We start from the raw sequence: 25380 nt of genomic DNA, 5'->3' as shown, positions 1-25380 counted from the left end.
GACTTTTCCTATATTGCCATGTTCAAGTGCAGACCTCTTGGGAAATGAATAATGGACTTCCCAGGTTGTTAGGGAGGTACATTTTGTCAAAGTGATGGGATAGAACATGTTATATTTAATAGTTTGTTTACTTGATTGCTGGGGTCCAGCCCCGGGGGTCCAGGGGTTCCCAAAGGTGTGGACGGAGTCGGCGAAGAAGGTTTTACACAGAGACAGCGTTCAGAACTCTCTAGCTCTCTTTAGTCTCCGTGGATCTTCCCTGTGCCTGGCTGAGGCCACAGAGAAAGATCCCAAGGCAAGCTGAGCCTTTATTTTATAGTGAGAGGTAAACAAGGTAGTGGTTTCTAGAGTTACACAGTTCTTGTGAGTTTCACTTGTTTTGACCATAGTTACACTTCCTGCACTTCCCTCAGCCCATTAGCTTCCCAGATAAGATCTAGAGAGCCTCATAAGGTCAAGCCTAATTATGCTAAGAGGACTGTGCCCTCTAAGCTGGGAATTGTTTGTGACTTTGCCCACAGGTCAGTCTGAGGCTTAACCCTATATCAGCTCCCCACACTTGATGTATAACTTTTACATATTTAGTTATGGGATACTTGGCCCCACCAGTGTTAATGACATAATATAGAAATAATAGAGGCCCAGTGCATGAAATTCATGCACGGGGTGGAGTGTCCCTCAGCCCAGCCTGCACCCTCTCTAATCTGGGACTGCTGGCTCCCAACCACTCACCTGCCTGCCCACCTGATTGCCCCTAACCGCTTCTGCCTGCCAGCCTGGTCACCTCCAACTGCCCTTCCATGCCAGCCTGGTTGCCCCCAACTGCCCTCCCCTGCTGGCCTGGTCACCCCTAACTGCCCTCCCCTGCCGGCTATCTTGTGGTGGCCATCTTGTGACCACATGGGGGTGGCCATCTTTGACTATATGGGGGCAGCCATCTTGTACGAGGGCGTCAATTTGCATATTGCCTCTTTATTATATAGGATAGTACTACCTTTTGAATTCCATTTTAGATAGGATGGTCAGATAAAATTGTATCTCTTCTGAGGAGATACAATTTGAGTCAAAGACCTGGAGCATGAAAATGGCACCTATGCAAGAAATTACAGAGAGAAACAAATTCTAGGTACAGTGACTTTATAGTACAAATGTACAGAAGTTCAACATCAACAATAACTGAAGCCTTAGTCTGTATAAAGAATGAAAAGATCCCTTCAAAGGGAGTGTGGAGCAAGATAAGGAAAGAGATCTATAGGAATGAAATTATGCCCTAGCATGCTATGGAATAGTGTTTGCATTTTATCCCAAGACCTATGTGACACTATTGGAGGGTTTTAATCAAAGGAATGCAAGGTTCTTAATCACAGATCTTTAAAAAAAAAAGATCACTTACAATTCTCTCCTCATGCATTCATAATATACAGTGAGTGGCCAGATTATTATGACTACCTGATGTTTGTAGGCAAATTAGCTATAATTTCACGCTGAAGTTGCTAGAGGGCCAGACCATTATAAATAGGGAAGCAGGTTGTTTACGACAGTAGAAGTGATTTTTTTCTGATGATATGGGTAAACACGATTTAACAGCCTTTGAACGTGGGATATATTTGAATGTGAGTGGCCAGATTATTATGACCACCTGACGTTTGTAGGCAAATTGGCCGTACACTGCATCGTATGGGATATGGAAGCCAAAGGCCTGTTCGAACACCTTTGCTGTCTGCAGCTACCGAGATAAAATGTCTCCAATTCGCACAGGAACACAAGGATTTCACAGCTGAGCATTGGAAAAAAGTCATGTGGTCCGACGAATCACGTTTTCAGTTGCATCATGCAGATGGCAGAGTGAGAATTTGGCAGAAACAGCATGAAAGCATGCACCCCACATACATGAGTACAACCCTTCAAGCTGGTGGGGGCAGTGCTATGCTTTGGGGCATGTTTTCCTGGCATGATTTGGGCCCTTGAATTTGTGTGGAACAACGTATGAATAGCACAACATACCTAAGTATCGTTGCTGATCAAGTTCATCCTATCATGTTAATGGCGTATCCCAATGGAAATGGCTTCTTCCAACAAGACAATGCGCCATGCCACAGTGCTCAGATTGTGCAGGAGTGGTTTCAGGAACATGAGGGAGACTTTACCTTGCTTAGGTGGCCCCCACAATCACCAGATCTCAATCCAATTGAGCATTTGTGGGACGAAGTTAAAAGAGCCATCAGGCAGCTGGTTCCACAACCATCAAATCTCACACAACTGGACAGTGCTATTCATCAGGCATGGTGTCAGATTCCTCGCATCACCTTTCAACATCTCGTGGAGTCAATGCCAAGAAGAATCGCCACAGTATTGAAGGCAAAAGGTGGCCCAACGAAGTACTGATTGGGTGGTCATAATAATCTGGCCACTCACGTTCAAATATATCCCATGTTCAAAGGCTGTTAAATCACATTGTTTACCAATATCTTCAGAAAAAAGTCACTTCTACTGTTGTGGTAAACAACCTGCTTCCCTATTTATAATGGTCTGGCCCTCTAGCAACTTCAGCGTGAAATTATAGCTAATTTGCCTACAAACATCAGGTGGTCATAATAATCTGGCCACTCAGTGTATATATGAGAAGAGGATAGAAGCAAGAACTCTCCAATGACCGTTATAGTGGTCTAGGGGTTAAATAATGTCTGCTTGGTTTGAGTGGTGGGATTAGAGATGGAGAGAAAGTAGATAATTTTTCTTTTGGAAGTAGATCCAACATTTCCTGATGGCTTATATGTGGGCAATGAGATAGAGAAAAGACTCAAGAATGACTTAAGATTTTTGGTTTGAGAAACTGGATGGATAGTAGTTATACTTGCGGAAATGGAATACACTGTGAGAGGGACACATTTTTGGTTGCAAGAACAGAGTTCTATTGTGAACATAGTTAATTTGAAGTACTATTAGACCAGGGGTCCTCAAACTACGGCCTGCAGGCCACATGCAAATACAAATATTGTATTTGTTCCCGTTTTGTTTTTTTACTTCAAAATAAGATATGTGCAGTGTGCATAGGAATTTGTTCATAGTTTTTTTTTTAAACTATAGTCCGGCCCTCCAACGGTCTGAGGGACAGTGAACTGGCCCCCTGTTTAAAAAGTTTGAGGACCCCTGTATTAGACAAATAGAGATGTCAAACATATAATCATATATCCAAGTCTATAACTCCAGGGATCAATGTGGACTCTGTTTTTTGAATATACCATACTCTTCCAATGTCTCAGAGCATTTGTTCCAGCTAAGCTTTCTGTCTGGATTATTCTATTTATTCTCACCTTAAAGGCCAGTCTATCTAAATTATTCCCTCCACATTTATTCTCAGTCTCGGTATTGTTTGTGTTTTGTATCTTTTTTGTAATTTGCAAACTTACTTTCACTGTTTTCTCTCCTTAAGAAGAGTTTTGCTTCTCTCACCTTCCAGCCAATGTCTAGGACAATACCTGTCACTTAATAGAGATTCAGTAAATACTTGAATGAGTGTCTGAGCAGGGTAATGGTTTGCTTAAAAGGAAAGATAAGGTGTGTGCATAGATGGGAATAAGAGATGATGGATTCCCCACTCCCCTAAGACTTGAGGGATCTTCAGTAGGAAGAATAGTTAATGTTCAGTAAGCACTTATTGTGCGTTAGGCACTGTGCTAAGCATTTTATAAAAATCTCATTTATATTTAGAACCACTCTATATGGTAGCTACTCTTTTTCTCTTCATTTTGCAGCTAAGGAAGCTGACTCAAAGAGGCAGAGTTGATGAAAATCACACAGCCATATTTAAAGCCCAGTAGTTTGATTCCACAGCCTGCTTTCTTAACCACTACACAGCGCAGAAGGCTCATGCTGCAGTGCCTTCGATTATTTAGTTTCCTTATGGAGCTATGGAAAAAGGTTCTGATAAAGTCCATGGAATTGTCTGCAGTACCACTCAGCAGCCTTTTGCCAGTGTCAGGCTGTAAAGATATCTTCACTGGCCCAACAAAATGACTCCACCATATACTTCTTGAGGAAAGGACAAATGTCGCTCCTTACAGACCTCTTCCTCATGAAGCTGCCACCCCACCAATACAGTGGGAAGAGGTCCCCAGGAGCCAGGCCCTAACCCACTTCAACTCACAGACAGGTCTCCTCCTTTCCAGCTAGCCATGGGCAAGGGAGCCAGACCCACTCAATAGAGACCCCAGGTTCTTAATGGCCAAAGTGTGTGGGGGTAGGGAGGAGCAAGGGTAGATGCTAAGACTAAAAGGAAAAAGCTACAAGTCTCATCTTTTTTTGCTCTTTAAGGATAAGGGTGCTTTCTTTTCTTCCTTTCTTTCTCCTGTTCTTACTGGTCAATAAACTCCTAAAAGCAGAGTCTAGACTTTGCTCTCATTTTAATGAACCCCTTTGCCTTTTACATTCTGTATGTTAAACTGAATCCCATCAGCAAAAGGGATAAATCTAAGACATGGAATTTATGAATAAATAATAAAAAAATTTTTGGTAAGAATTTGGTAGACCAAATTGACCCTAAGTATTTTCCTGGCTGATTATTTTTAGACTCTCAGTTCCCAGAACCTAGAATAGTCTGTATCAGCATTTGTTCACTTATATCAGCTGCACGTCTGCCTTTGAGTGTGTAACTGTTGGCTCTGACAGTTTTATTTTTTTAAAAAATGACATTCTAACGTTAAGATGAAGGAAAATGAGTTGAAAAATATTAATATATGTACAGAGAGTTATGCAGCCTTTATTTCAATTAATAGTATACTAATAGAAACAGAATGTCATTATCTAAGTAGGGAAATTGAGTAGACATTAAATTAAAAATACAAATTAAAATTCTCTCTACAAAGACAGGATAAAAGTATACCATACACATATAAAACTTCTTTTTGTAACTTGCAAATGTAATGAAATATTTTCTAAGGTGATAATTGGAATTGTCTGCAGTACCACTGCAGAAGACCCATTTTGGGAGAAAAGAACTTTGTGATTATTTAAAACTAATTTATAGAGTGTTAAAACAAGTATTCAATTACTAAAAATGTCTCAAATGAATGCCAGACAGGCAGACTACTTTGCATACTTAGCAACAAAGATTTTTTACTCTAATAATTTTAATGACAAAGCTGATCAAATTCTGAATAATCCTTGGACTCTAAAATATGGCACGCCTGAGATTTGAATGGAACAAATGTGCTAAGCAGGCTAAGCCAGGTAATGAAGCAGACTGACTGTGAACTTGTTGATAAAAGAAATGTAGAGATAGCAATTATTTCTCAGTCTGAATAGTAGAAAAATTATAGTCCCTGACAATCATTTTATGTTCTGTATTGTGGCATTTTGTTAATTATTCCTACTTAGGATTATATGTTGGGCTTGTGGCTTCAAAATAAAGGCTCTGAAATGTCATATTGTCAATATGTTCAGAAACTCATCTGTTTTAGGTGTTAAATCTTTGTGGTGAGAAATGTTTAAAAGTCTGCATTTAAATTTTTGCCTTTTTTTTTTTTTTGCTGCTATTACACTGGATAACCACTCCCATACATTTGACCTTGATGTGGATAAAGCTTATATTTCCACTATTTCTGGAAGCTAAATTCTCAAGTTGGACCTACATGGCATTGGGTCTTGCATCCAAATAACTTGTATTAGTGAGTTATCCTGTATTTGTTTAAGGCAAAAGTAATAAAGAAAAAAATTCTAAAGTGAAAACGTTGCATTAAAATGTCTCATTTTTAGCCCTAGCCGGTTTGGCTCAGTGCATAGAGCATTGGCCTGCAGACTGAAGGACCCCAGGTTTGATTCCGGTCAAGGGCACATGCAGGCTCAATCCCCAGTAGGGGGCATGCAGGAGGCAGCCAATCAATGATTTTCTCTCATTGTTGTTTCTATCTTTCCTTCTCCCTTCCTCTCTGAAATCAATAAAAATATATATTTTTTAAAAATTTCATCCCTGTACCCATGTAAAGCCCTTTGGAGAATAACTTGAGGAAGATGTGCAGCCATCCCAGAATGCTTTGGCAGGGATTGATTGGCGTAGTTAATAACAGCCATCTGCACCCCGTGGCAATCCACCAGGAAGCGTGATTATCCCTGCAGCCCGGCAGACTGGGGCTGGTTGTCTTCTGCAGGTGAACAAAGGAGAAGCTGCTGCTTTGCTATTTTGTTCACTTCATTTAAAATCGCTACCTTTGTGAGGCCCAAGTAATTCTAAGTTTTAATATTTTAAAGCTGTAATTAAGCTTTATTTCCCATTACTTTTATAGCTCAGGTCCACTATTATACCTATTCATGGCTAAACATGTTTTTATTTATTTTTTATTTTTAAAAAAATATATTTTTATTGATTTTAGAGAAGAAGGGAGAGGGATAGAGAGATAGAAACATCAATGATGAGAGAGAATCATTGATCAGCTGCCTCCTGCACGCCCCCTACTGGGGATTGAGCCTGCAACCCAGGCATGTGCCCTTGGCTGGAATCGAACCTGGGACCCTTCAGTCCACAGAACGACGCTCTATCCACTGAGCCAAACCGGCTAGGGCTAAACATGTTTTTACAAGAACATAATGTTTTCATGAAAGTGGAGAATACTCTAATAATGCCTAAATGTTGATTCCTTGTGTTTTGATGATTTCTTTAAATTAAAAAAAAATTGGTAGAGTTACTATGGGAAAAGGGTAACTTTGTCATGTATTATCTAGTGAAAATAAATGGTCTTGAGATGGAAGTATGAGTCATATTTTAGACTATAGAATATATATATATAATTTATATTCTGGCAGGTATATAAACCATTTTACTTGATGACAACTTGAAAGTTTTAGTATTTTTTCACCAAAAAGGATTGTTCAAAAGCTTTAAATCTATACTAATAAAAGGGTAATATGCTAACTAGACCGGACATCTTCCGATGACTTCCGGGCGTCCTTCTGGACAAAGCCATGGTGGAGGGGCTGAGGCAGAGGCGGTTAGGGGCGATCAGGCCAGCAGGGGAGAACAGTTAGGGGGATCAGGACAGCAGGCAGGTGAGCAGTTAGGAGCCAGTGGTCCTGGATTGTGAGAGGGATGTCTGACTGCCAGTTTAGGCCTGATCCCGGAGGACATCCCCTGAGGGGTCCCAGATTGGAGAGGGTGCAGGCTGGGCTGAGGGACACCCCACCCCCATGCACGAATTTCATGCACCAGGCCTCTAGTTAGATTATAATCTAGTAAATCCTGTGAGTGAAGCGCAATCTATAATTGATTAACATAGCAACCATTTGCTGAAAACAAAGTAAAAAAATATAAACTATATAAAACAAAGTATAAACTGTAAGAAGTGAGAAATCTTTAGGATTAGAACTGGAAATTTGAAATAGAGTGTTACAACCCATTTTCTTCCAGTTAATTAAAACTGTCAGTTGCATGACAGTCAGTCTCTGAACTTGAAAGAGTCATATGCATCACTTTAAATTATTCTATTTTGGGAGGCACTGTAATTAGAAAGGACACAGTCTTCAGAGTCAGGAAGATGTGGGTTCAGACACTGGTTCTGCCACTTGCTGCCTGAGTAACCTCTCTCTTAGAACCTCAAGGCCCTTGGAGTGTTGGCCCCACAATCACCCACTAGTTCACTGATTCACTGGAAAGAATCACATAACTTAATATAAATTTATACTCAAGGCTAAGATTTATTCTAACGTAGGATACCTGCCAGAACAGCAGGAGCAGCCAAGGAGAGGTCAAGCACAGGCTTCCTTGCCCTATTTATGCAGGAATTGTGTGGGCATGTCTTTCCACCTACATTCTGCAGACATGTGTGGTATGTCATTGCTCAGGAAATCATACTTGCATCTTGGAGTCCAGAGTTCTCACAGGTTGCTGATCACATAACCTTTCACATGACCAGCCATGGTAAAGACCCCAAACCAGGTACCAGGTGCACAGCCTCATTCTTCATGTTTACTTTAAACATGCTGACATGTTCATCTGCACTTCTCACATTGGGCACATAGACTAGCGTTACTCGGTAACTTTTGGACATTCCAGTAGCTTAATTTTCAATTTGACTAAGGCTCATCATCATGACTCTGAGGATGAGTAGAAATGATGGTGACACGGACATGTTCTGCTAACCCTTTCCTCACAGTTACTGTGAAAGATAGCCAAGGTGTCATTGCCCCACAAACCACTTTTATTATGGCTCTCCTATCCTAATTAACCTTCTGTCTCCAGTGTCAGCCCTTTTAGAGTATCTGGGATACACAAAACAATTTATTGAGGTATAGGGAGAAAATATTAGAACTATTTTTAGATTTACTTTTGAGCACACATCCTTTTAGATTTCCTTCATCTGTGAATGTCATTATTTTTCCCTTCATTCCTAAAAAATATTTTTGCCACATATAGTGTCAGTTGACAGTTCTTTTAACACTTGAAAAATATTGTGCCATTTTCATCTGGACTCTGTAGTTTCAGAGTAGAAGTCTGACCTTTAATTGGTGTTCTCCTGTAGGTGTGTCACTTCTCTCTGGCTGCTGTTAAGAATTTGTTTGTCTTTAATTTTCTGATTAACTTTTATATGTTTTAGCTTGGATTTTGGGGTTTATCCTATGTAATGTTATATCAGTTTCTTGAATTTGTATGTTTGTGTCTTATACCAAATTTGGGAAGTTTTTAGCCATTATTTCTTTAAGTAGTTTTTCAGCATCCCTCTTTTCTCCTCCCCTTCTGGGACTATGATGGTACAAATGTTGGATCTTTTGTTATTATCCCACAGGTCCCCTAGGTTGTTTAATTTTCCGCCCAGTCTATTTTCTGTTTGTTGTTTAAATTGGGTAAATTATCTTGATTTGTTCTCAAGTTGAAAAGTTCTGCCTTCTGTTATCTTCACTTTACCATTGAGTTCATTTACTGAGGTTTTTTTACTTTAAAGTTCTATAGTTTCCACATATTTTTCTTTTCTTTTTTAAAAAATACGTTTTTATTGATTTTAAAAGGAGAGGGAGGGAGAGTGAAAAGGAGAGGAAGAGAAAGAAACATCCATTGGCTGCTTCCTGCATACCCCCAGGATCGAGCCTATCACCCAGGCATGTGTCCTGACTTAGAATCGAGCCAGCAACTTTTTGGTGCACAGGACAATGCTCAACCAACTGAGCCACACAGGCCAGGGCTGCTTCTTTTTTGTAACTTCTGTTCCTATTGCTGAAATAATTTGCATTTTCATTTCTTTCAAGAGAAATTGATTGTGGAAGAATTTTTATGGCTGCTTTGAAGTTCTTGTCAGATAATTCCAACATCTGATGTACCTCAGTATGGGTGTCAGTTGACTGGTGTTTCTCACTCAAGTTTGAGATTTCTTGGCTATTGGGATGATGGATGATTTTTTTATTGTACCATGGACATTTTATATGTTTTGTTAGGAGACATTGGTTCTATTTACATCTTTTATTTTTGCAGGCAATTACCTTGTTTAGATTTAGCATGCTGGTCCTGGCCTACTTGCATGGGCTGTGGTTTAATGACAACTTAAATTTTAGAGCCTTTGTGGGCTTATGCTCCTTTAGTGCTATATTTGGATGGGAAGAGTTTCCTCTAGCTGGGCTGCCAGGTGCTTCACTCTAGCGGAAGTCATCTTGGGCCCAAGGGCTGTTAGTGTTTTGTTGGCTGAATTCCCCTCCTCTAGGGAAGAGAGTACTACCTGGACCAGGTGCTTATTGTGGGATTCTCTCTGTCAGTGCCTCTGCTCCCTGTGTCGAGGCAGGAAATGAAAGTATTTGTTTTGTGGAGGCAAAGAGGCTTTTCAGGCCAGACAGCTCAGAGATAGGACCCTGGAAAACCCACATCATTTTAATAATTAAAACAAACAAACCTCTATTGAATCTATATGTTACATTAAATATTTCTCATTGTTAAGCTTACTTTAAAATTAGAATTGCCACCCTATCTGATTTGGCTAAGTGGGTAGAGCAACGGCCTGCAGACTGAAGGGTCCCAGGTTCAATTCTGGCCAAGGGCCACGTGCCCAGGTTGCAGGCTCAATTCCCACAGTTTGGGGCTTGCGGGAGGCAGCTGATCAACGATTCTCTCTCATCATTGATGTTTCTATCTCTCTTTCCCTCTCCCTTTCTCTCTGAAATCAATAAAAAATATCGTTTAAAAAATTTGGAATTTGCCAGTTGCTTCTTTTCTTTATTTAAGTAGGTACAGCTGGTATTACCTTTGAAATTTAAATTTCTTCCTACATTTAATGGGTTTAGTCTCTGCAGTATTTTCTAATCCAACTATGGAAGCCACAAGATTTTCTGTAACAGAATACAAATAAACTTGACATATCCTAAAACCTTGAGTGGAAAATGTTGCCATGACAACCATATTTTTAAATTGTATTTAAAACTACCCTTGTTGCCCTAGCCGGTTTGCTCACTGGATAGAGCGTCGGCCTGGAGACTGAAGGGTCCCAGGTTCGATTCCAGTCAAGGGCATGTACCTTAGTTGCAGGCACATCCCCAGTAGGGGGTGTGCAGGAGGCAGCTGATCGATGTTTCTCTCTCATCGATGTTTCTAACTCTCTATCCCTCTCCCTTCCTCTCTGTAAAAAAGCAATAAAATATTAAAAAAAAAACCAACTACCCTTGTTAATAAATGAACTACACTCCCAATAGAGATTGGGACTTGTACTATTATGTCCAATGTCTTTAGAGAACAGGTTGAAGTTCTGGGAAGTGAGCAAGCTGGAATCAATCTTATTGCTATAGAGATGGTTGGGAGGAGTTGTGTTACTGAAGATGCATGGTGCGCTCTCGGCAGAATTCCCATATTTCCCAGTCTGAGTTACATCAAGCCCATATGTTCTTAGCTCAGGGTGATTCAGATCTCACAATTCCTTCATTGACCTTCCAATTCTATAATTCAATGAAAACATCATTTTGGAATCTATTTTATATTAGATACTAGGGAATCTATTTTATATTAGATTCCCTCAGCCCGACCTGCACCCTCTCCAATCTGGGAGCCCTCAGGGGAGCCCTCTCCAATCCAGGAGTTTCTGTCTGTCTTTGCAATCATATGAGCGAATTGTCTGAGACTACCAACCCAGTTTGGTTTGTTGCTCACAGAATAATAGAGGCATTTTTTTTCTTTGCTTCATTGGTGGAGATTTCCTGGAAGTTTTAGGATATCTTCCCTTTAATTTTTCCTGGACACTCTGATTTTACTTAGGTCTCTCACCTTTGCTTTCCCTCCATCCCCCACCGCAACAGTAACTTGCTCCAGGCTCACTTTGATCTAGTGTCTAGAACAGCCGTCCTCACCTGTGGGTCGCGAACCCTTTGGCGGTCGAACGACCCTTTCACAGGGGTTGCCTAAGACCATCCTGCATATCAGATATTTACATTACGATTTATAACAGTAGCAACATTACAGTTATGAAGTAGCAACGAAAATAATTTTATGGTTGGGTCGCAACATGAGGAACTGTATTTAAAGGGCCAGAAGGTTGAGAACCACTGGTCTAGAAGATCCGTCTGCACCAAAACTATGATTCCCAAGCATTCCTGGGGGCTCCCCCACGCTCTTGGTTTTCCCTTCCTGCTCTGTCTTTGGACACATAGTCCTCCCAATCTTGCAAGTCATTCTAACTTTTTTATTTTTCTGTCTGCTCTCCGTCTGGTGGCTTGGGGAGCCAAGTTCCCCAAGCCACTCCACTCTCTGCCAGCTCTCCTGCTCTGCTCTCTGCCCGGCGTCTTGGGGGTCATGGCTCCCTCAGTAGCTGGGAGCGACCGAGGGAGCCATATCCCCCCAAGCCTCCGGTTCTCCTGCTCTGCTCTCCGCCCAGCGCTTTGGGGGAGCAACCGAGGGAGCCACGTCCCCCCAAGCTGTCAGCTTTCCCGCTCTGCTCTCCACCCGGTGCCTGTTTATGCAAATTAACCCACCACATTTGTCAGGTTAATTTGCATAATCATGCCTGATTGGCTGGTGAGCGTAGCAGAGGGATGGTCAATTTACATGTTTCTCTTTTATTATATAGGATACTAGTCATAGACCAAATGAGACTTTACATATATGAAATTCTTCAACTTTAGGATAGTTCTACAACTTGGCATGAATTGGCTTTCATAGCACTCAGTGTATCATAGAGTAATATCATAGATTAACACATTTCGTACCGCTCAGGAGTTTTCTCGTGTTTTGCGTGCCATCTGTTAAGGACTGCTCACGAGTGTTCTCGTTTTTCACGCCCATGGAAAATGGAGCGAATCTAGATACTTATGTAAATTTTGTTTGGTCCCTCTTCATAGAGGAAAATGTTTTATGCAGTACCATATGTTAAAAAAGTACTAGCAACTTTAATTGTTTAATTGTTTTTGTAAATAAAAATGTTATAATTATTGAAAAACAACACCTAAAATGCATTATGATGATTTAAATAACGTGCAGTTTGCCCAAAAACGTGCAGTCCCTGGCGTATGTCTTAGAGATTTCTATGTGGTACGCAATGTGTTAATATCTAAGAAAAAATGCATGTCCTTGGGTATGCTCCAATTTCAGTTGAAGGACTCTGGAAACCTTAAAGAATTTTTAAAAATTGTATGGTATTTATTCAGATTATAGATCTTTTTTCTATTATTTGATCCTTCTTTTTAGTTACCTGAGATGACTTACATATGTATATAATTTAGACTCAGAAAATTATTTACTCAGTTTTATTTTAAACGCCATGTTCTTTGGTCTCTCCAGCACAGTAAAAGCTAAGCACTGTCACAGGAGACAAAGATTGAGGTTCTTATCCCAGCTCTCACTTAAGTACTTCTGTGACCATGGAAAAGAGTTGTGCAAAAGCTCTGCTGTTGTATGTATCCCTAGTTTATTGCTTAATAGTAATTAATTGTCTAAATACACAAAAATTTGTCAGTTCTGGTTTTGCTGGACATTGGAATTTTTTCTAGTTTTTGGCTATTATAAATAGAGCTGCCACAAACATTTTTGATGTCCCTTTATGGATATATATTTTCATTTCTCTTGGTTTTATATCTAGGAGTATAATTTCTGAATCATAAAGTAGATATAAATTGTCTTTCAGAATGGCTTGTACCATTTTACATACTCACTAACTGTATAAGGACTCCACTTTTTCTGTATTCTTGCAATCTTGTGGCATTGTTAATCTTTTTAATTTTAATATTCTAATATGTATGGAATAGCATCTAATTGTTATTTGTATTTGTATGTCAGAAGACTAATGATGATGTTAAAAATATTTTGATATGCTTATTATCTATTTTCTTAAAATTTTTTACCCAATTTTTCCCCTTTTTTAAAAAAAATTCTTCATTGTTGAAAGTATTACGTAAGTCTCGTTTTCCTCCCATTGACCTATTCCCAGCCGTTCCCACCCCCTAGCACATACACTCACCCCCTACTATCTGTGTCCATGGGTTATGCTTATATGCATGCATACAAGTCCTTTGGTTGCTCTCTTAAAACGCCCCCAACCCTAATTTCTTAAAGTTGGGTGGTTGTTATCTTGTAAGTTCTCTATATGTTGTACATACAAATCACTGTTCTCTCAGATTATAGTTCACCTTTTCATTTTTAAAAAAGCGATGCCTTTGAAGAACTAGTGTCTCTAATTTTGATGAATTCTAATTATTTGTTTATTTTATAGTTATTGCTTTTTGTGTCTATCAAAGTCTTTGCCTACTCACATATTTGTGAAGATATTCCTCTGTTTTCTTTCAGGCCCTTTATAGCTTTAATTTTGTATTTAGATTGAAAGACTGTACATATAAATTGTTGTTTTTTGAAGTCAGTTGATCTAACAGAGGGTGATGTTTGAATGTTTGTCATATGGTGTTTCTGAGGGTAAAGTACTTCAAATGGCTATCCAGGACATTTCATAGTTAGGGTGGCTTTTTACTTCAAGATGTTTATTTACTTATTACAACTCATTCTATAGATCATAATTACATTTCAACATGTGTAATGGGGGAATACTACATTTTAACATTAATTAAAAACAAATCCTGAATAAAATATATCACTCCGGGATTTTCTTTTCCTTCTCTGACTCTTCCCCTGCATAACCCAATTTTTCCATCCCTCCCTTTCTTCCTCCCTCCCCCTTCCTTTCCCTTGCTTCATTTCCTTTTCTTTTTTTAAAAAAAATCTGTATGCCTTTGTAACATGATGGCATTATGTGGTTTAATATATAAGATTTTTTAGATGATAAACTGTTCCCTAAGCAGTAATTAGTTCTTGAGATTGGATAATGGGTCGCATCACTGGTCTTATGTACCCTAGTTTCGTTTATTACACTATAGGAAATTACTTAGGCAAGATATGGGACTACATGCAGTGTCATTAACAGCTATAACTCATGCCAGTTTATATGTGGAAAAATTAGCTCTTAGTAATGTGGTTTGGGTACAAAAAGAATTCTCTATGATCAAGAGAGAATTGGAAATTTTGCATTATAAAATGAAATTCTCTCATGTACTTATGACACAGCTCTTTTGAAATGACAAATAACATAGTCTAAGCTTTATGGGGAGAGAAAAGTGCATGCTATGTTCTAGTTACAGGGACACTGTCATTTGGACAGTGAAGATTTCTGATAGAAGTTTGCTATAATGTAGATTTTAAAATCCTATTGTGTAGTAACATATCTTAGATCTCTTTTATAGCCTCCTGATGTTACAACTTCTTAGTGTGCTGTAGATTTAATGGTTTGAATGAAGTATCCCCTTCGGTCTGTTTTCCAATGCCTCAGTGCATCTTATAGGAAATGTACTCTTACTTGGGCTAAAAAACTGTTTTTTTTTCTTTGCCATAGGATAAGAAATGGCTTCTCAGTCATGAAGATGTCACATTGGGTGAATTACTGGGCAAGGTATGTAATCAAGTGAAGTAAATAACTGACAGTCTTTATAGTGATTGTGAACTCTGTAGAGTCTTTATTTTCCTCCAACCCTTCTTATGTTCCGGCACACAACAACGCACCTTCCACATTAACCTGGAAGAGCACAGTACCACAGACCATCTGGGATGGTCACTGAAATAGATGTGTGAAAACCTTTGAGTGGTTTAAAGATGATTTTTGACTTTTAAAAGCTATCATGTGTAACCAGAATATGTAAAATACTAGTACTGCTCTTTGGGATTTCAAAACTCTGTATAGAATCACAGTATATAACAACATTGGACATGTTATTTTACCTAAATATTGTATGAACAAAACACATATTTCAGTATAAATATTAATTTTGTAGCTAGCTCTATTAATGGTTAGAAGTCTAGTTGGAAGTTTCTTTCAATTCATAGGCCATTTGAAAGTATTATATCTAACAATAATGGCAAACTTTTGATAATCAAATGGACTACTTGCCAATTTATTGTTTACTTATAATTGAGTTCCAATGGTAAATGTAAACTTTTTTGTCAATGGCTTAATTAGTGATGTTTCCATTAACTATTTTGAATTTAATTTCATAATGCAATGTGAAAAAATAAAGTAAAATCAAGATATTTTGTGAAAACTATCACTGATACATTTCTGAGTTATCAGTATTAGACTTAAAGTTCAGCATGTTAAGTGAAAAATGATTATTCATTACTTTTTTGTTTTAAATGTAAACATGATGAATTGACAAAATGTTTCCTATTTTTTTAACTGTTACATATTTTAAGAAAGTAAATCCCTGTTGAAGTGATCTACTTCACAGGACTTTTATTAGTATTTTAAAATATCTTTTCAAAATGGAAGCATGAAATTACTCCTGGCTAGCAGTTTTTATTGACTGCAAATACATATTTAGGAAGTAATTTCTAAAGCATTTCAAGCTAAAAGCATTAGGTGATGTGTTTGTTTCCTCTGTTATATGCTTGTCATTCTTTTTTTTTTTAAATATATTTTATTGATTTTTTACAGAGAGGAAGGGAGAGGGATAGAGAGTTAGAAACATCAATGACAGAGAAACATCAATCAGCTGCCTCCTGCACACCTCCCACTGGGGATGTGCCCGCAACCAAGGTACATGCCCTTGACCGGAATCGAACCTGGGACCTTTCAGTCCACAGGCTGATGCTCTATCCACTGAGCCAAACCGGTTAGGGCTGCTTGTCATTCTTAAGGAAATATTTCTTCTTTCTGTTACTTTAGGTCATTAACTCAGTAGTACTGATTGGGCCAAAAATTATTACAAAGAAATTAAATAAATTTCCATGAAAATATAATTAAATAATAAATCATCCAATTAAATCACTTACTGAAATATCATGTGTTGAAGGGGACAGATTATTTTTAGTACTTGGGAAAAAACAAAAATATTTCAATTATTTTTATATTTAGTTGAATATGTGAAATAATAGTGTATCAGGAGGAATTTTAGCCTCTATTTTCTTTGTAAGGGTATTTCAAAGAATAGTTATTTTTCCCAATGACAAGGCAGTAGCATGATGTCAATTTCAAAAATATTTAATCATTTTAATAAAAGACTGCAACTTTAATGATAATGATATAGCTTCATTTCAGCTAATATTTTAAATAGAACATGATTTGTCATTTAATATTTTCACTGCCAATTCTGAATAAATACTTGTAATGTATTGTATATTAGTGGTAAAATAAGGTTGAGACAAGAATTCTAATTTTTTGAGTACTATACTCTTACTAGACAGTTCTTGATGTATAGTTGGTGTTCAATAAATATTTATTCAATCCTCAGTGAACAATGCCCTTTTGGAGCTTTTATTCTGTCTAACAGGGGAAGGCTGATAAACAATAAAAGTAATAAATAGTAAATTTTATAATGTTAAAGGGTGCTGAGTCCTGTGGAAAATACTGGGAGTTTAGGAGTGCTATAAGTAGAAGTTGCCATTTTTAATAAGGAAATTCGGGTAAGCCTGATTAAAATTGTTACTTTCAAATTAAAACTTGGAGAGAGGGGATTTAGCCATGTGGACATCTAAGGAAGAGGGTTCTAGACGGAGGGAGTAACCAGTGCAAATTTCATTTGAAGAACAAGGGAGATCATTTGGCTGTAACTTAGTAAACAAGGAGGAATATGATAGGACAGGAAGTCAGTGAGTTGGTGAGGGTATAGGTCATGTAGTGCCTTATAACATGCTGGTTTGCAGCTGGGAATGATCTAGTGACAAATTATGATTTGGGAGGGAGAGATGAGAATTGGTAGAGTAATGTCATTGAGTAGATAAGAGTAAATTTAATTTACAATGGAGAATTGACTTCAATAAGAACACAATAGTTCATTTTTATAACAGCAAGGAAGATTGGTAGGTGCGTAGGGTAAATGTGGGGCTGAGAGCCTGAAAGTTCTCTTTACTAGTAGATTGCTTCAGTTTTCTCAATGTACTAACAAGCAAGATTATCAGCTAAGAATAAGGATGGAGGGAGGAAAAGTAGGGGACTTAAGAAGAGAGTAGAAGGGGAAAGCCATTATTTAGAAGAATGAGAGTGTGAATTTTCTACAGAATTGTAATATGATTATTGAGCAGCATTAAGGAGGTTTGTGTTCATGAATTTTTTAAAAAATAATTCTTTAATGTTGAAAGAATTGTGTTCATGAATTTAAAGTGAATCCAGTCAGCATGGTTGTGGGCTTTCTTCAGTCCCATTTGGCTGCCTAAGTGCAGAGTAGTAGCGTTGCATTCAATTTGGGTTGTGGATTTGACAAGGGAGTTCTACAGATTAAGAGGAACAAAATGCTGGCAATGTATGGTAAGCAGTTGTAGTTATTATTGACCATGGAATTTAAGCTGGATAAGGAAGGAAGAAAGGATATTAAGGGGGTGATGGACAATGAGTAATAGAACCTCAAAATCTTTATATTCTTACAGAGTGAAAGGATTTTTGTGGTCTAGATAATAGAGGAAGTAAGTTAGAAAAATAGAAGCCAGCCAGAAAACAGGATGAATGACATAGATATTATAGAGGAGTTGCATTATTGGCAATGGCAAAATTTAAGATATTATCCTAGAAATAGTTCAAAATAGAAAATCATTGAAAGAGAGATGTTAAAAAAAACAACAAAACAAAGTTGAGTTTGAACTGTTGTACAGATTTTTAGGTGTCTATTGAAATTGCCAAGAATTAAGACGGAAATAACACAGGGTATAGTGACCAGGAGCTCAAATTGTCTATATCTTTTCAAATTCAATAGCTTATAGCCATAGTAAGGGACAGTTGTTCAGTTGGTATAAAGCTTCAAAGCCGGGTGTTTTTTGTTTTTTTGTTTGTTTGTTTGAATTTTGTTTTTAGGACTGTAGGAGGAAAAATGGGTTGAAAATATTAACAAGGAACTAGTAAAATACTTTATCCCAAATCTGGGCAGAGGGAGAAGGCTTGAATGGGGGAGTCATGACTTAAGTTTAGAAGACAAAAGGAAAATCATCTACCATCTGCGTATTTTCAAGTGAGAACCAAGTTTCTATTGGAACAAGAAGGTGAAGAGAATGACCAAAAAAATGCTTGGAAGATAAAATTTTTATAATGATGAACCATGGATTCCGGAAGGCACAGTAAAAGTTGGGGATAGAAGGGGAAAATTTTGATATAGAGGGTTGAATATGAGTCTACAGAATCTAATGAAGACTAAGGAAGGAGGAGATGAGGATTAACCTAGGACCAAGATCTTCTTATGAGGAATGACATGAAAATAGATAACAGACATAATATTTAGCCTCATGGACTTAAGGTCAGTAGCAGAGATGAAGTTGTGCCTGTCAAATGAACTTAAAAATTAGTTAGCGTTTTTCTGATTGGAGTTGGGGGCTGGTTTCCATGAAGGATAAAAATGTAGAAAAGGCATGGCACATATTTGGGGATCACTAAGTGCTTGAGTTTAGGACATGTATAACAGAGTCTATATTGTGGAGCTAGACAGAGGCTGAGATGGTGATGGTAATTCAAGGATGAATTTTGACTAAGGAAGTAAGTTGTCTCTTGGAAAGATTAATCTGGCAGTGCTGTGGTGGATGAATTGAAGGAGTGAGTGACTGACAGATCAGTTTAGGTGATAAACTTAAGATTTTGAATCAGGGTGACCTTTCTGAGATGTAAGGCGGAAGATACAAATATTGCAGAGGTAGAATCTGAATGCTTGTAGAGAGAATGAATGACGGTCCTAGTAAATGAAAAAGGTAATTTAGTTAAGAAAAGTCTAATGAGTAAAACATTAAGTTTTAGACAAGTTAAATTATAAGTGCTTCATAATCATTCAGATAAGTAGAGGCCCAGTAATTGTGCATATTAATATCTTCTCTCAGCTCTATCTATGATATATTAATGATCTGATAATGGGGGAACCTTGAGAATAACAAACATGGAAGGATATAAAAGCTCACACTTTTCTTTTTCTAACTTATGATAAATGTGTATTATGTTGAATTTATACTCAATCATTGCTTTTAAATATTTAAGAGTTAAATGTTAGATTCAATAACAATTTATTATCTTAATACTTAAGTGCATTAAAGTTTAAGTAAACTAATTTTAAAATTAAGTAAAATATTAAGTAATACTTAAAATGTTCAAAAATTTATTTTTTAATAATGTTAAATTATTTATTAGTAACATGTAAAAAGTATATACCTTGAACTATTGGTTGAGTTATATGGACCTTAGAAGTCAGAAAACTCAATAATGAGTAGACTCCTACTTCAGCTACTTCTTGCTCAACAAGAATAGTATTGAAGCTTATTATAATATAATTAGATGGCTGGTGCATGAAATTTATGCACTGCGGGGGGGGGGGGGGTCCCTCAGCCTGACCTGCACCTTCTTGCAGTCCGGGACCCCTCAAGGGATGTCCACCTGCTGGTTTAGGCCCAGTCCCCCTAGGGATCTGGCCTAAGCTGGCAGGCAGACATCCCTCTTACAGTCTGGGGCTCTCACAATCCGGGACCCCTTGCTCCTTACCACCCACCTGCAGCAGAGGTGGGAGAGGCTCCTGCCACTGTCACTGTGCTCGCCAGCTGTGAGCCCAGCTTCTGACTGAGTGCCGCTCCCCCTGTGGGAGCACACTGACCACCACGGGGCAGCTCCTGCGTTGAGCGTCTGCCCCTTGGTGGTCATTGTGAGTCATAGCGACCGGTCATTCCGCCAGTCATTCCAACATTTGGTTGATTTGCATACTAGCATTTTATTATATAGGATGCTTGCATATTATTCTTATTCTTATTCTTATTCTTATTATCTACACTAATAAAAGAGAAACATGGTAATTAGCGTACGACCGCTACCCTTCCCATTGGCTAATCAGCATATCCTCATGCAAATTAACTGTCAGCCAAGATGGCGGCCGGCAGCCATGCACTGAAGCGAGCAGGGAGGCTTGCTTGCTCCAGTGACTGCGGACTCCAACGTTCCCCGCCTAACTTGCCGGCCTCTCAGCTGCAACTCTAAGCAACTATGTACTATGTTGCAAATAAGAAGCTAAACAAAACCCCAGAAACCAGCCGGACTGAAAGCCAGCCGGACCGCAACATTGTATCGATGTTTTCAGCAGCGAGGCCTCAGAGCTAAAGCTGGCCCAGAATAAATAGAAGAAAAAAAAAAAGAAAACATGGAAGCTTCAGTCACTCGCCAGCCGGAAAACAGCCTCAGCCCCTCACACAGACAGGCCAGGCACCCAGTGGGGACCCCCACCCTGATCCAGGACACCCTTCAGGGCAAACCAGCCGGCCCCCACCCGTGCACCAGGCCTCTATTCTATATAGTAAAAGGGTAATATGCCTCCCGGCACCGGGATCAGCGGAGCAGCGAGGCTCCCGGCACCGGGATCAGTGTGACAGGGGGCAGCGCCCAAACCACCTGATCACCCTGCGGCTCTGTGAGTGACAGGGGGCGGGGCCACAACCTCCCTATCCGCCCTGCTCTGTTCGTGACAGGGGAAGGCGCCCCAACCCCCTGATCAGCCCTGCTCTGTGCCTGATAGGGGGGAGCTCCCCAATCCCCTGATTGCCCTGCAGCTCTGTGTTTGACAGGGGGGAGCTCCCCAACCCCCTGATCGCCCTGCGGCTCTGTGTGTGACAGGGGGCGGGGCCACAACCTCCCTATCTGCCCTGCTCTGTTCGTGACAGGGGAAGGCGCCCCAACCCCCTGATCAGCCCTGCTCTGTGCCTGATAGGGGGGAGCTCCCCAATCCCCTGATCGCCCTGTGGCTCTGTGTGTGACAGGGGGCGGGGCCACAACCTCCCTATCCGCCCTACCCTGAGCGTGACTGAGGGTGGCATCACAACCTCCCGATCCGCCCTGCTCTGTGCATGACGGGGCGGCACCCCAACTCCCCAATTGGCCCTGCTCTGAGCCTGACCAGGGGCTGCACTTAGGGATTGGGCCTGCCCTCTGCCACCCGGGAGCAGGCCTAAGCCAGCAGGTCGTTATCTCCCAAGGGGTCCCAGACTGCGAGAGGGCACAGGCCGGGCTGGGGGACCCCCACACCCCCCCCCCCGAGTGCACAAATTTTTGTGCACCGGGCCTCTAGTCCTATATAATAAAGAGCTAATATGCAAATGGTCGTCACACCCTCACACCATCATGCCGTAAGGCTCAGATGCTCAACACTGGGGAGAGGAATGGGGACCATCCAGGCACAAATGAGCTCACGAGAGAGGAATGGGGACCAGCTAGGCTGCAGCCCAGGAGAGGGACAAGCCGCACGCCCCACAGTCCGGGGCACCAGCGGCTGCACCTGCGACCCAGGAGAGGGACAAGCCACACACCCCACCGTCCTGGGCACCAGTGCCTACAGCGGTGGCCCAGGAGAGGGACAAGCTGCCCGTCCCATGGTCCTGGGCACCTGAAGCTGCGGCCCAGATGAAGCTGCCCACCCACAGTCCCTTGCAGCTGCGGCCGGCCCGAGCTAAGCCAGCCTGGGTCCTGGGTGCCTGCAGCCAGCCAGAGGGAGGGAAGCCTGGGTCCTGGGTGCCTGCAGCCAGCCAGAGGGAGGGAAGCCTGAGTCCGGGTGTCTGCAACCGGCCAGAGGAGGGAATCCTGGGTCCTGGGTGTGGGGCGAGGCAGAGGTGGTTAGGGGTGATCAGGCCAGCAGGGGAGCAGTTAGGGGCGATCAGGCCAGTAGGGGAGCAGTTAGCAGAGATCAGGCAGGCAGGCAGAGGTGGTTAGGGGTGATCAGGCAGTCAGACGAGTAGTTAGGCGTCAGCGGTCCCGGATTGTGAGAGGCAGTCGGACATCCCCCTTGGAGAGGGTGAAGGTCGGGCCGAAGGACCCCTCCCCATGCATGAATTTTGTGCACCGGGCCTCTAGTAGCTTTATAAAAACATATAAGCTTATGTAGAAAAACTTGAAGAGAACACTAAAAAATAATTATTGTGTTAGCCTTATAGGTCTTCTCTGTAATGTTTTGTGTTTATAATAAAAGAAAAATGACTTGAAACTGGAAATTAGGCACCTTAAGTCAAAATACGTTTTTGCCATAGAATAAGGTTAGGCGTTCATACATTTGATAGAAAATGAATTCATCACCAGTGACATAGGCATTTGGATAAGAACCTCTTCTTCCTTGGTACCTTCCAGAGACTGACAGCCTACAACAGTGGCTGACAGTCCTTCGTCTTCCTAGTTCTGTTGTCTCTGCCCTAGTCTCTTACTCTCACTCCTCTCCAACTGACATATAGCTGTGTGGCTCAACACCAACAGTCACCTTGCAAAATCTCTGCTTTATCTTCAAACATTAATGGATAATTTTTTAAATTTAATAACTTGCAGATAAAGGAAACTGGATGTAATGAAACTCAGATATTTCTGACAATGTGAAATTTGAGTTTCTCCTTTCGTGCTATTTTCTTGAATTTTTTCCCTATTTTCATTTTCAATTGTCCCCAAATATTTGGTGTATTGAGTAGCATATTTAAAGTTGAGAGCATTCGTAAGAGCAACATTCCCAGTCTTGATTTCCACTTCAAACTCTGAGTAATGCTGAATGCTTTAATTAAAAATGTATCATTACATGCTTTTTTTGTATTTTGTGAAGATTTATGTGGCTGTCTTACCCCTCAAACAATGAATGTATTTGTATTTTCAGGGAAATTTTGGTGAAGTATATAAAGGCATATTAAAGGATAAAACTGCTGTTGCTGTTAAAACATGTAAAGAAGATCTTCCTCAGGAACTGAAAATAAAATTTTTACAAGAAGCCAAGTGAGTTCTTTAAAATTATGTCAAGTGTGTATTTATAATACAAATGACTCACTAGAATGTAACTTTGAAGATATCATAAATTATAATTTGCTGAAGTGGAAATAAGCATTTTCAGAGCCCTTGTCCAAAAGTAAGCACTTATACAATGTGGAATCAGAAGGTTTCTGTCTTTGAGTGAGACTATAGGTCAGTTAAGTAAGCACAGTGAAAAGAACCAGGTGCTAAAAAACGGAGTATTCTTCAAGTCTTTGAAAAAAAATTGCAGTATTTTTTGCTTTTATCACACATACATATACATACATATGTATATATACAAAGTTGTGATTTTCCTTATAATAAAAATATTACTATATTCTATATATAAAATATATAGTTTACATAAATATTTAGATATATAACTTCATCTCCCCTACCTTACTTAGATATTATCACTTAATTCTTTTTTTCCATTTGTTAGTTTTCTTTTCTAAGAACCTCATATGCCTTCTTTAATTTAGTGTCTGGCATTTGTTCTGGAATTTGCATATTGTTTCTTTTCTAATTGATCTTTTTAGATGATTGTCTTTTTCCTATTTTTAGCTAAAATTTAATGTTCCAATTTGCTACCTCTGTATTGCAGAGAGTTAAAACCTTTCAGTTAATTGTAACATCTAGTTTATACAATGAAGCACAAAACAAATTGAAAGGTGTTTTGGACAGAGTGAGGATAGACATATGTTTGGGAGATGGATGGATGACTGGGAGAGGAGGAAAATAGATGGATCTATAGATTGTTGGTGTGAAGCAGGGGTGGGGAACCTTTCTTCTGCCAACAGCTATTTGGATATTTATAACATTATTCGTGGGCCATACAAAATTATCAACTTAAAAATTAGCCTGCTTTATTTGATTAAACATTTAATTAACTCACTCCTAATGCCTTGGCAGTACCAGACCAAATGATTTTGAGGGCCTGACGTGCCTCACCCCTGGTGTAAAAGGAGAGAGGAAGGTGTGAGTGTATTGGCGGGTATGTGTGTCTCCATGATGATCTAGTGTATAAAATTTAAGTTTTTGTAAAGTGTCATGGAGAACAGAGGATATGGCAATAAGGGAACATGGCAGTGAGTGAACTAAGTCCCATAGCATGGAGCATTTTCCTGTCCATTTCTCCATTTATCTGAAAATGAGTATTGATAGCAAAGGAGTAAACTGGTAAGATGCATTTATTGAATATTATCTACAGAATAAAGTGAAACCCCGTTTCATGTGTATTTTTGGCAATTCAGAAAAAATACTCTAATAAATTTAAAGGTTTTAAATTCATAGATTTATTATTTTATAGACTAGTGACCCAGTGCACAAAATTCGTGCATGGAGGGGGGGTGGAGTTCCCTCAGCCCAGCCTGCACCCTCTCTAATTGGACATCCCTCTCGTAATCTGGGACTGCTGGCTCCTAACGGCTCACCTGCCTACCTACCTGCCTGATCGCCCTTAACTTCTTTCCCCTGCTGACTGATCTCGCCTCCAACTGCCCTACCCTGCTGGCCAATTTGGTTCTGATTGGTCGGTTTCTATGCCAGTCAGCGTCAAAAGCTCCGCCTCCTAGGCAGCCATTGGCTCTTCACATTTCACCCAGATTTGTTTCTGATTGGTCAGTTTCTATGACAGTGTTTCTGGCCCTGATCAGCAGCCCCCATGGAGGCCCAGAGAGAAACAGAGGTGCAGCTGCTGGCAAAGCCTGGAGAGAAAGAGGCAACAGCTGATCAACAGCTGCCATGGATGCTGCGGATCAGACCCTGCCTCTCTCTCCGGGCCTCTCTCTCGGCCTGATCCACAGCCCCCTTGGCAGTCAGTGCTGGGTTGCTGCATGGCGACCCAGCACTAACTGCAGGACTGACTTCTGGTGTTCGGTCGAGCCTTCAGTCAGTTGTTATGGACCCTGGGTTTTTATATATTAGGATATCCATAGGTATTCTTATGGTATAAATTATATCCAACATTTTCAAAAATCTTTAATTTTTTTTCTTTTCCAATTTGTGATTGTTTTATTGAAAAATGGAGAGTTTAGCTTGCTTTTCTAAAATGAGATTGTTTTATTTTAAAAATAAAAATTATAGTGCTGACTGGTTTGGCTCAGTGGATAGAATGTCAGCCTTTGGACTGAAGAGTCCCGGGTTCGATTCTGGTTGCAGGCTTGATCCCCAGTAGGGGGTTTGCAGGAGGCAG

At 39.9% G+C, this 25380-nt stretch overlaps 1 protein-coding gene across 12 annotated transcripts in view; it reads left to right on the top strand.

The window, feature by feature from the left end:
* The window catches only part of FER (FER tyrosine kinase), a 294456-nt gene that overhangs the window by 170080 nt on the left and 98996 nt on the right, over positions 1–25380 (top strand). For 10 of the 12 annotated variants that reach the window (XR_002827917.1, XM_014464462.2, XM_014464639.2 and 7 more), the window contains 2 exons: positions 14829–14885; positions 23056–23171. Coding sequence is in view for 10 of the 12 variants with exons in the window: in XM_014464462.2 (XP_014319948.1) it covers positions 14829–14885; positions 23056–23171 (173 nt within the window). In the remaining 2 variants the exon portion in view is untranslated. Of the gene's footprint in view, positions 1–9231; positions 9841–14828; positions 14886–23055; positions 23172–25380 lie in introns of those variants that run through there. The other 2 variants (XR_002827962.1, XM_023749473.1) reach the window with 2 other exon arrangements.

The sequence above is a fragment of the Myotis lucifugus genome, unplaced genomic scaffold, assembly GCF_000147115.1.
Source record: "Myotis lucifugus unplaced genomic scaffold, Myoluc2.0 scaffold_0, whole genome shotgun sequence".
NCBI lineage: Eukaryota > Metazoa > Chordata > Mammalia > Chiroptera > Vespertilionidae > Myotis > Myotis lucifugus.
This window is presented reverse-complemented; position numbering and strand designations above follow the sequence as displayed.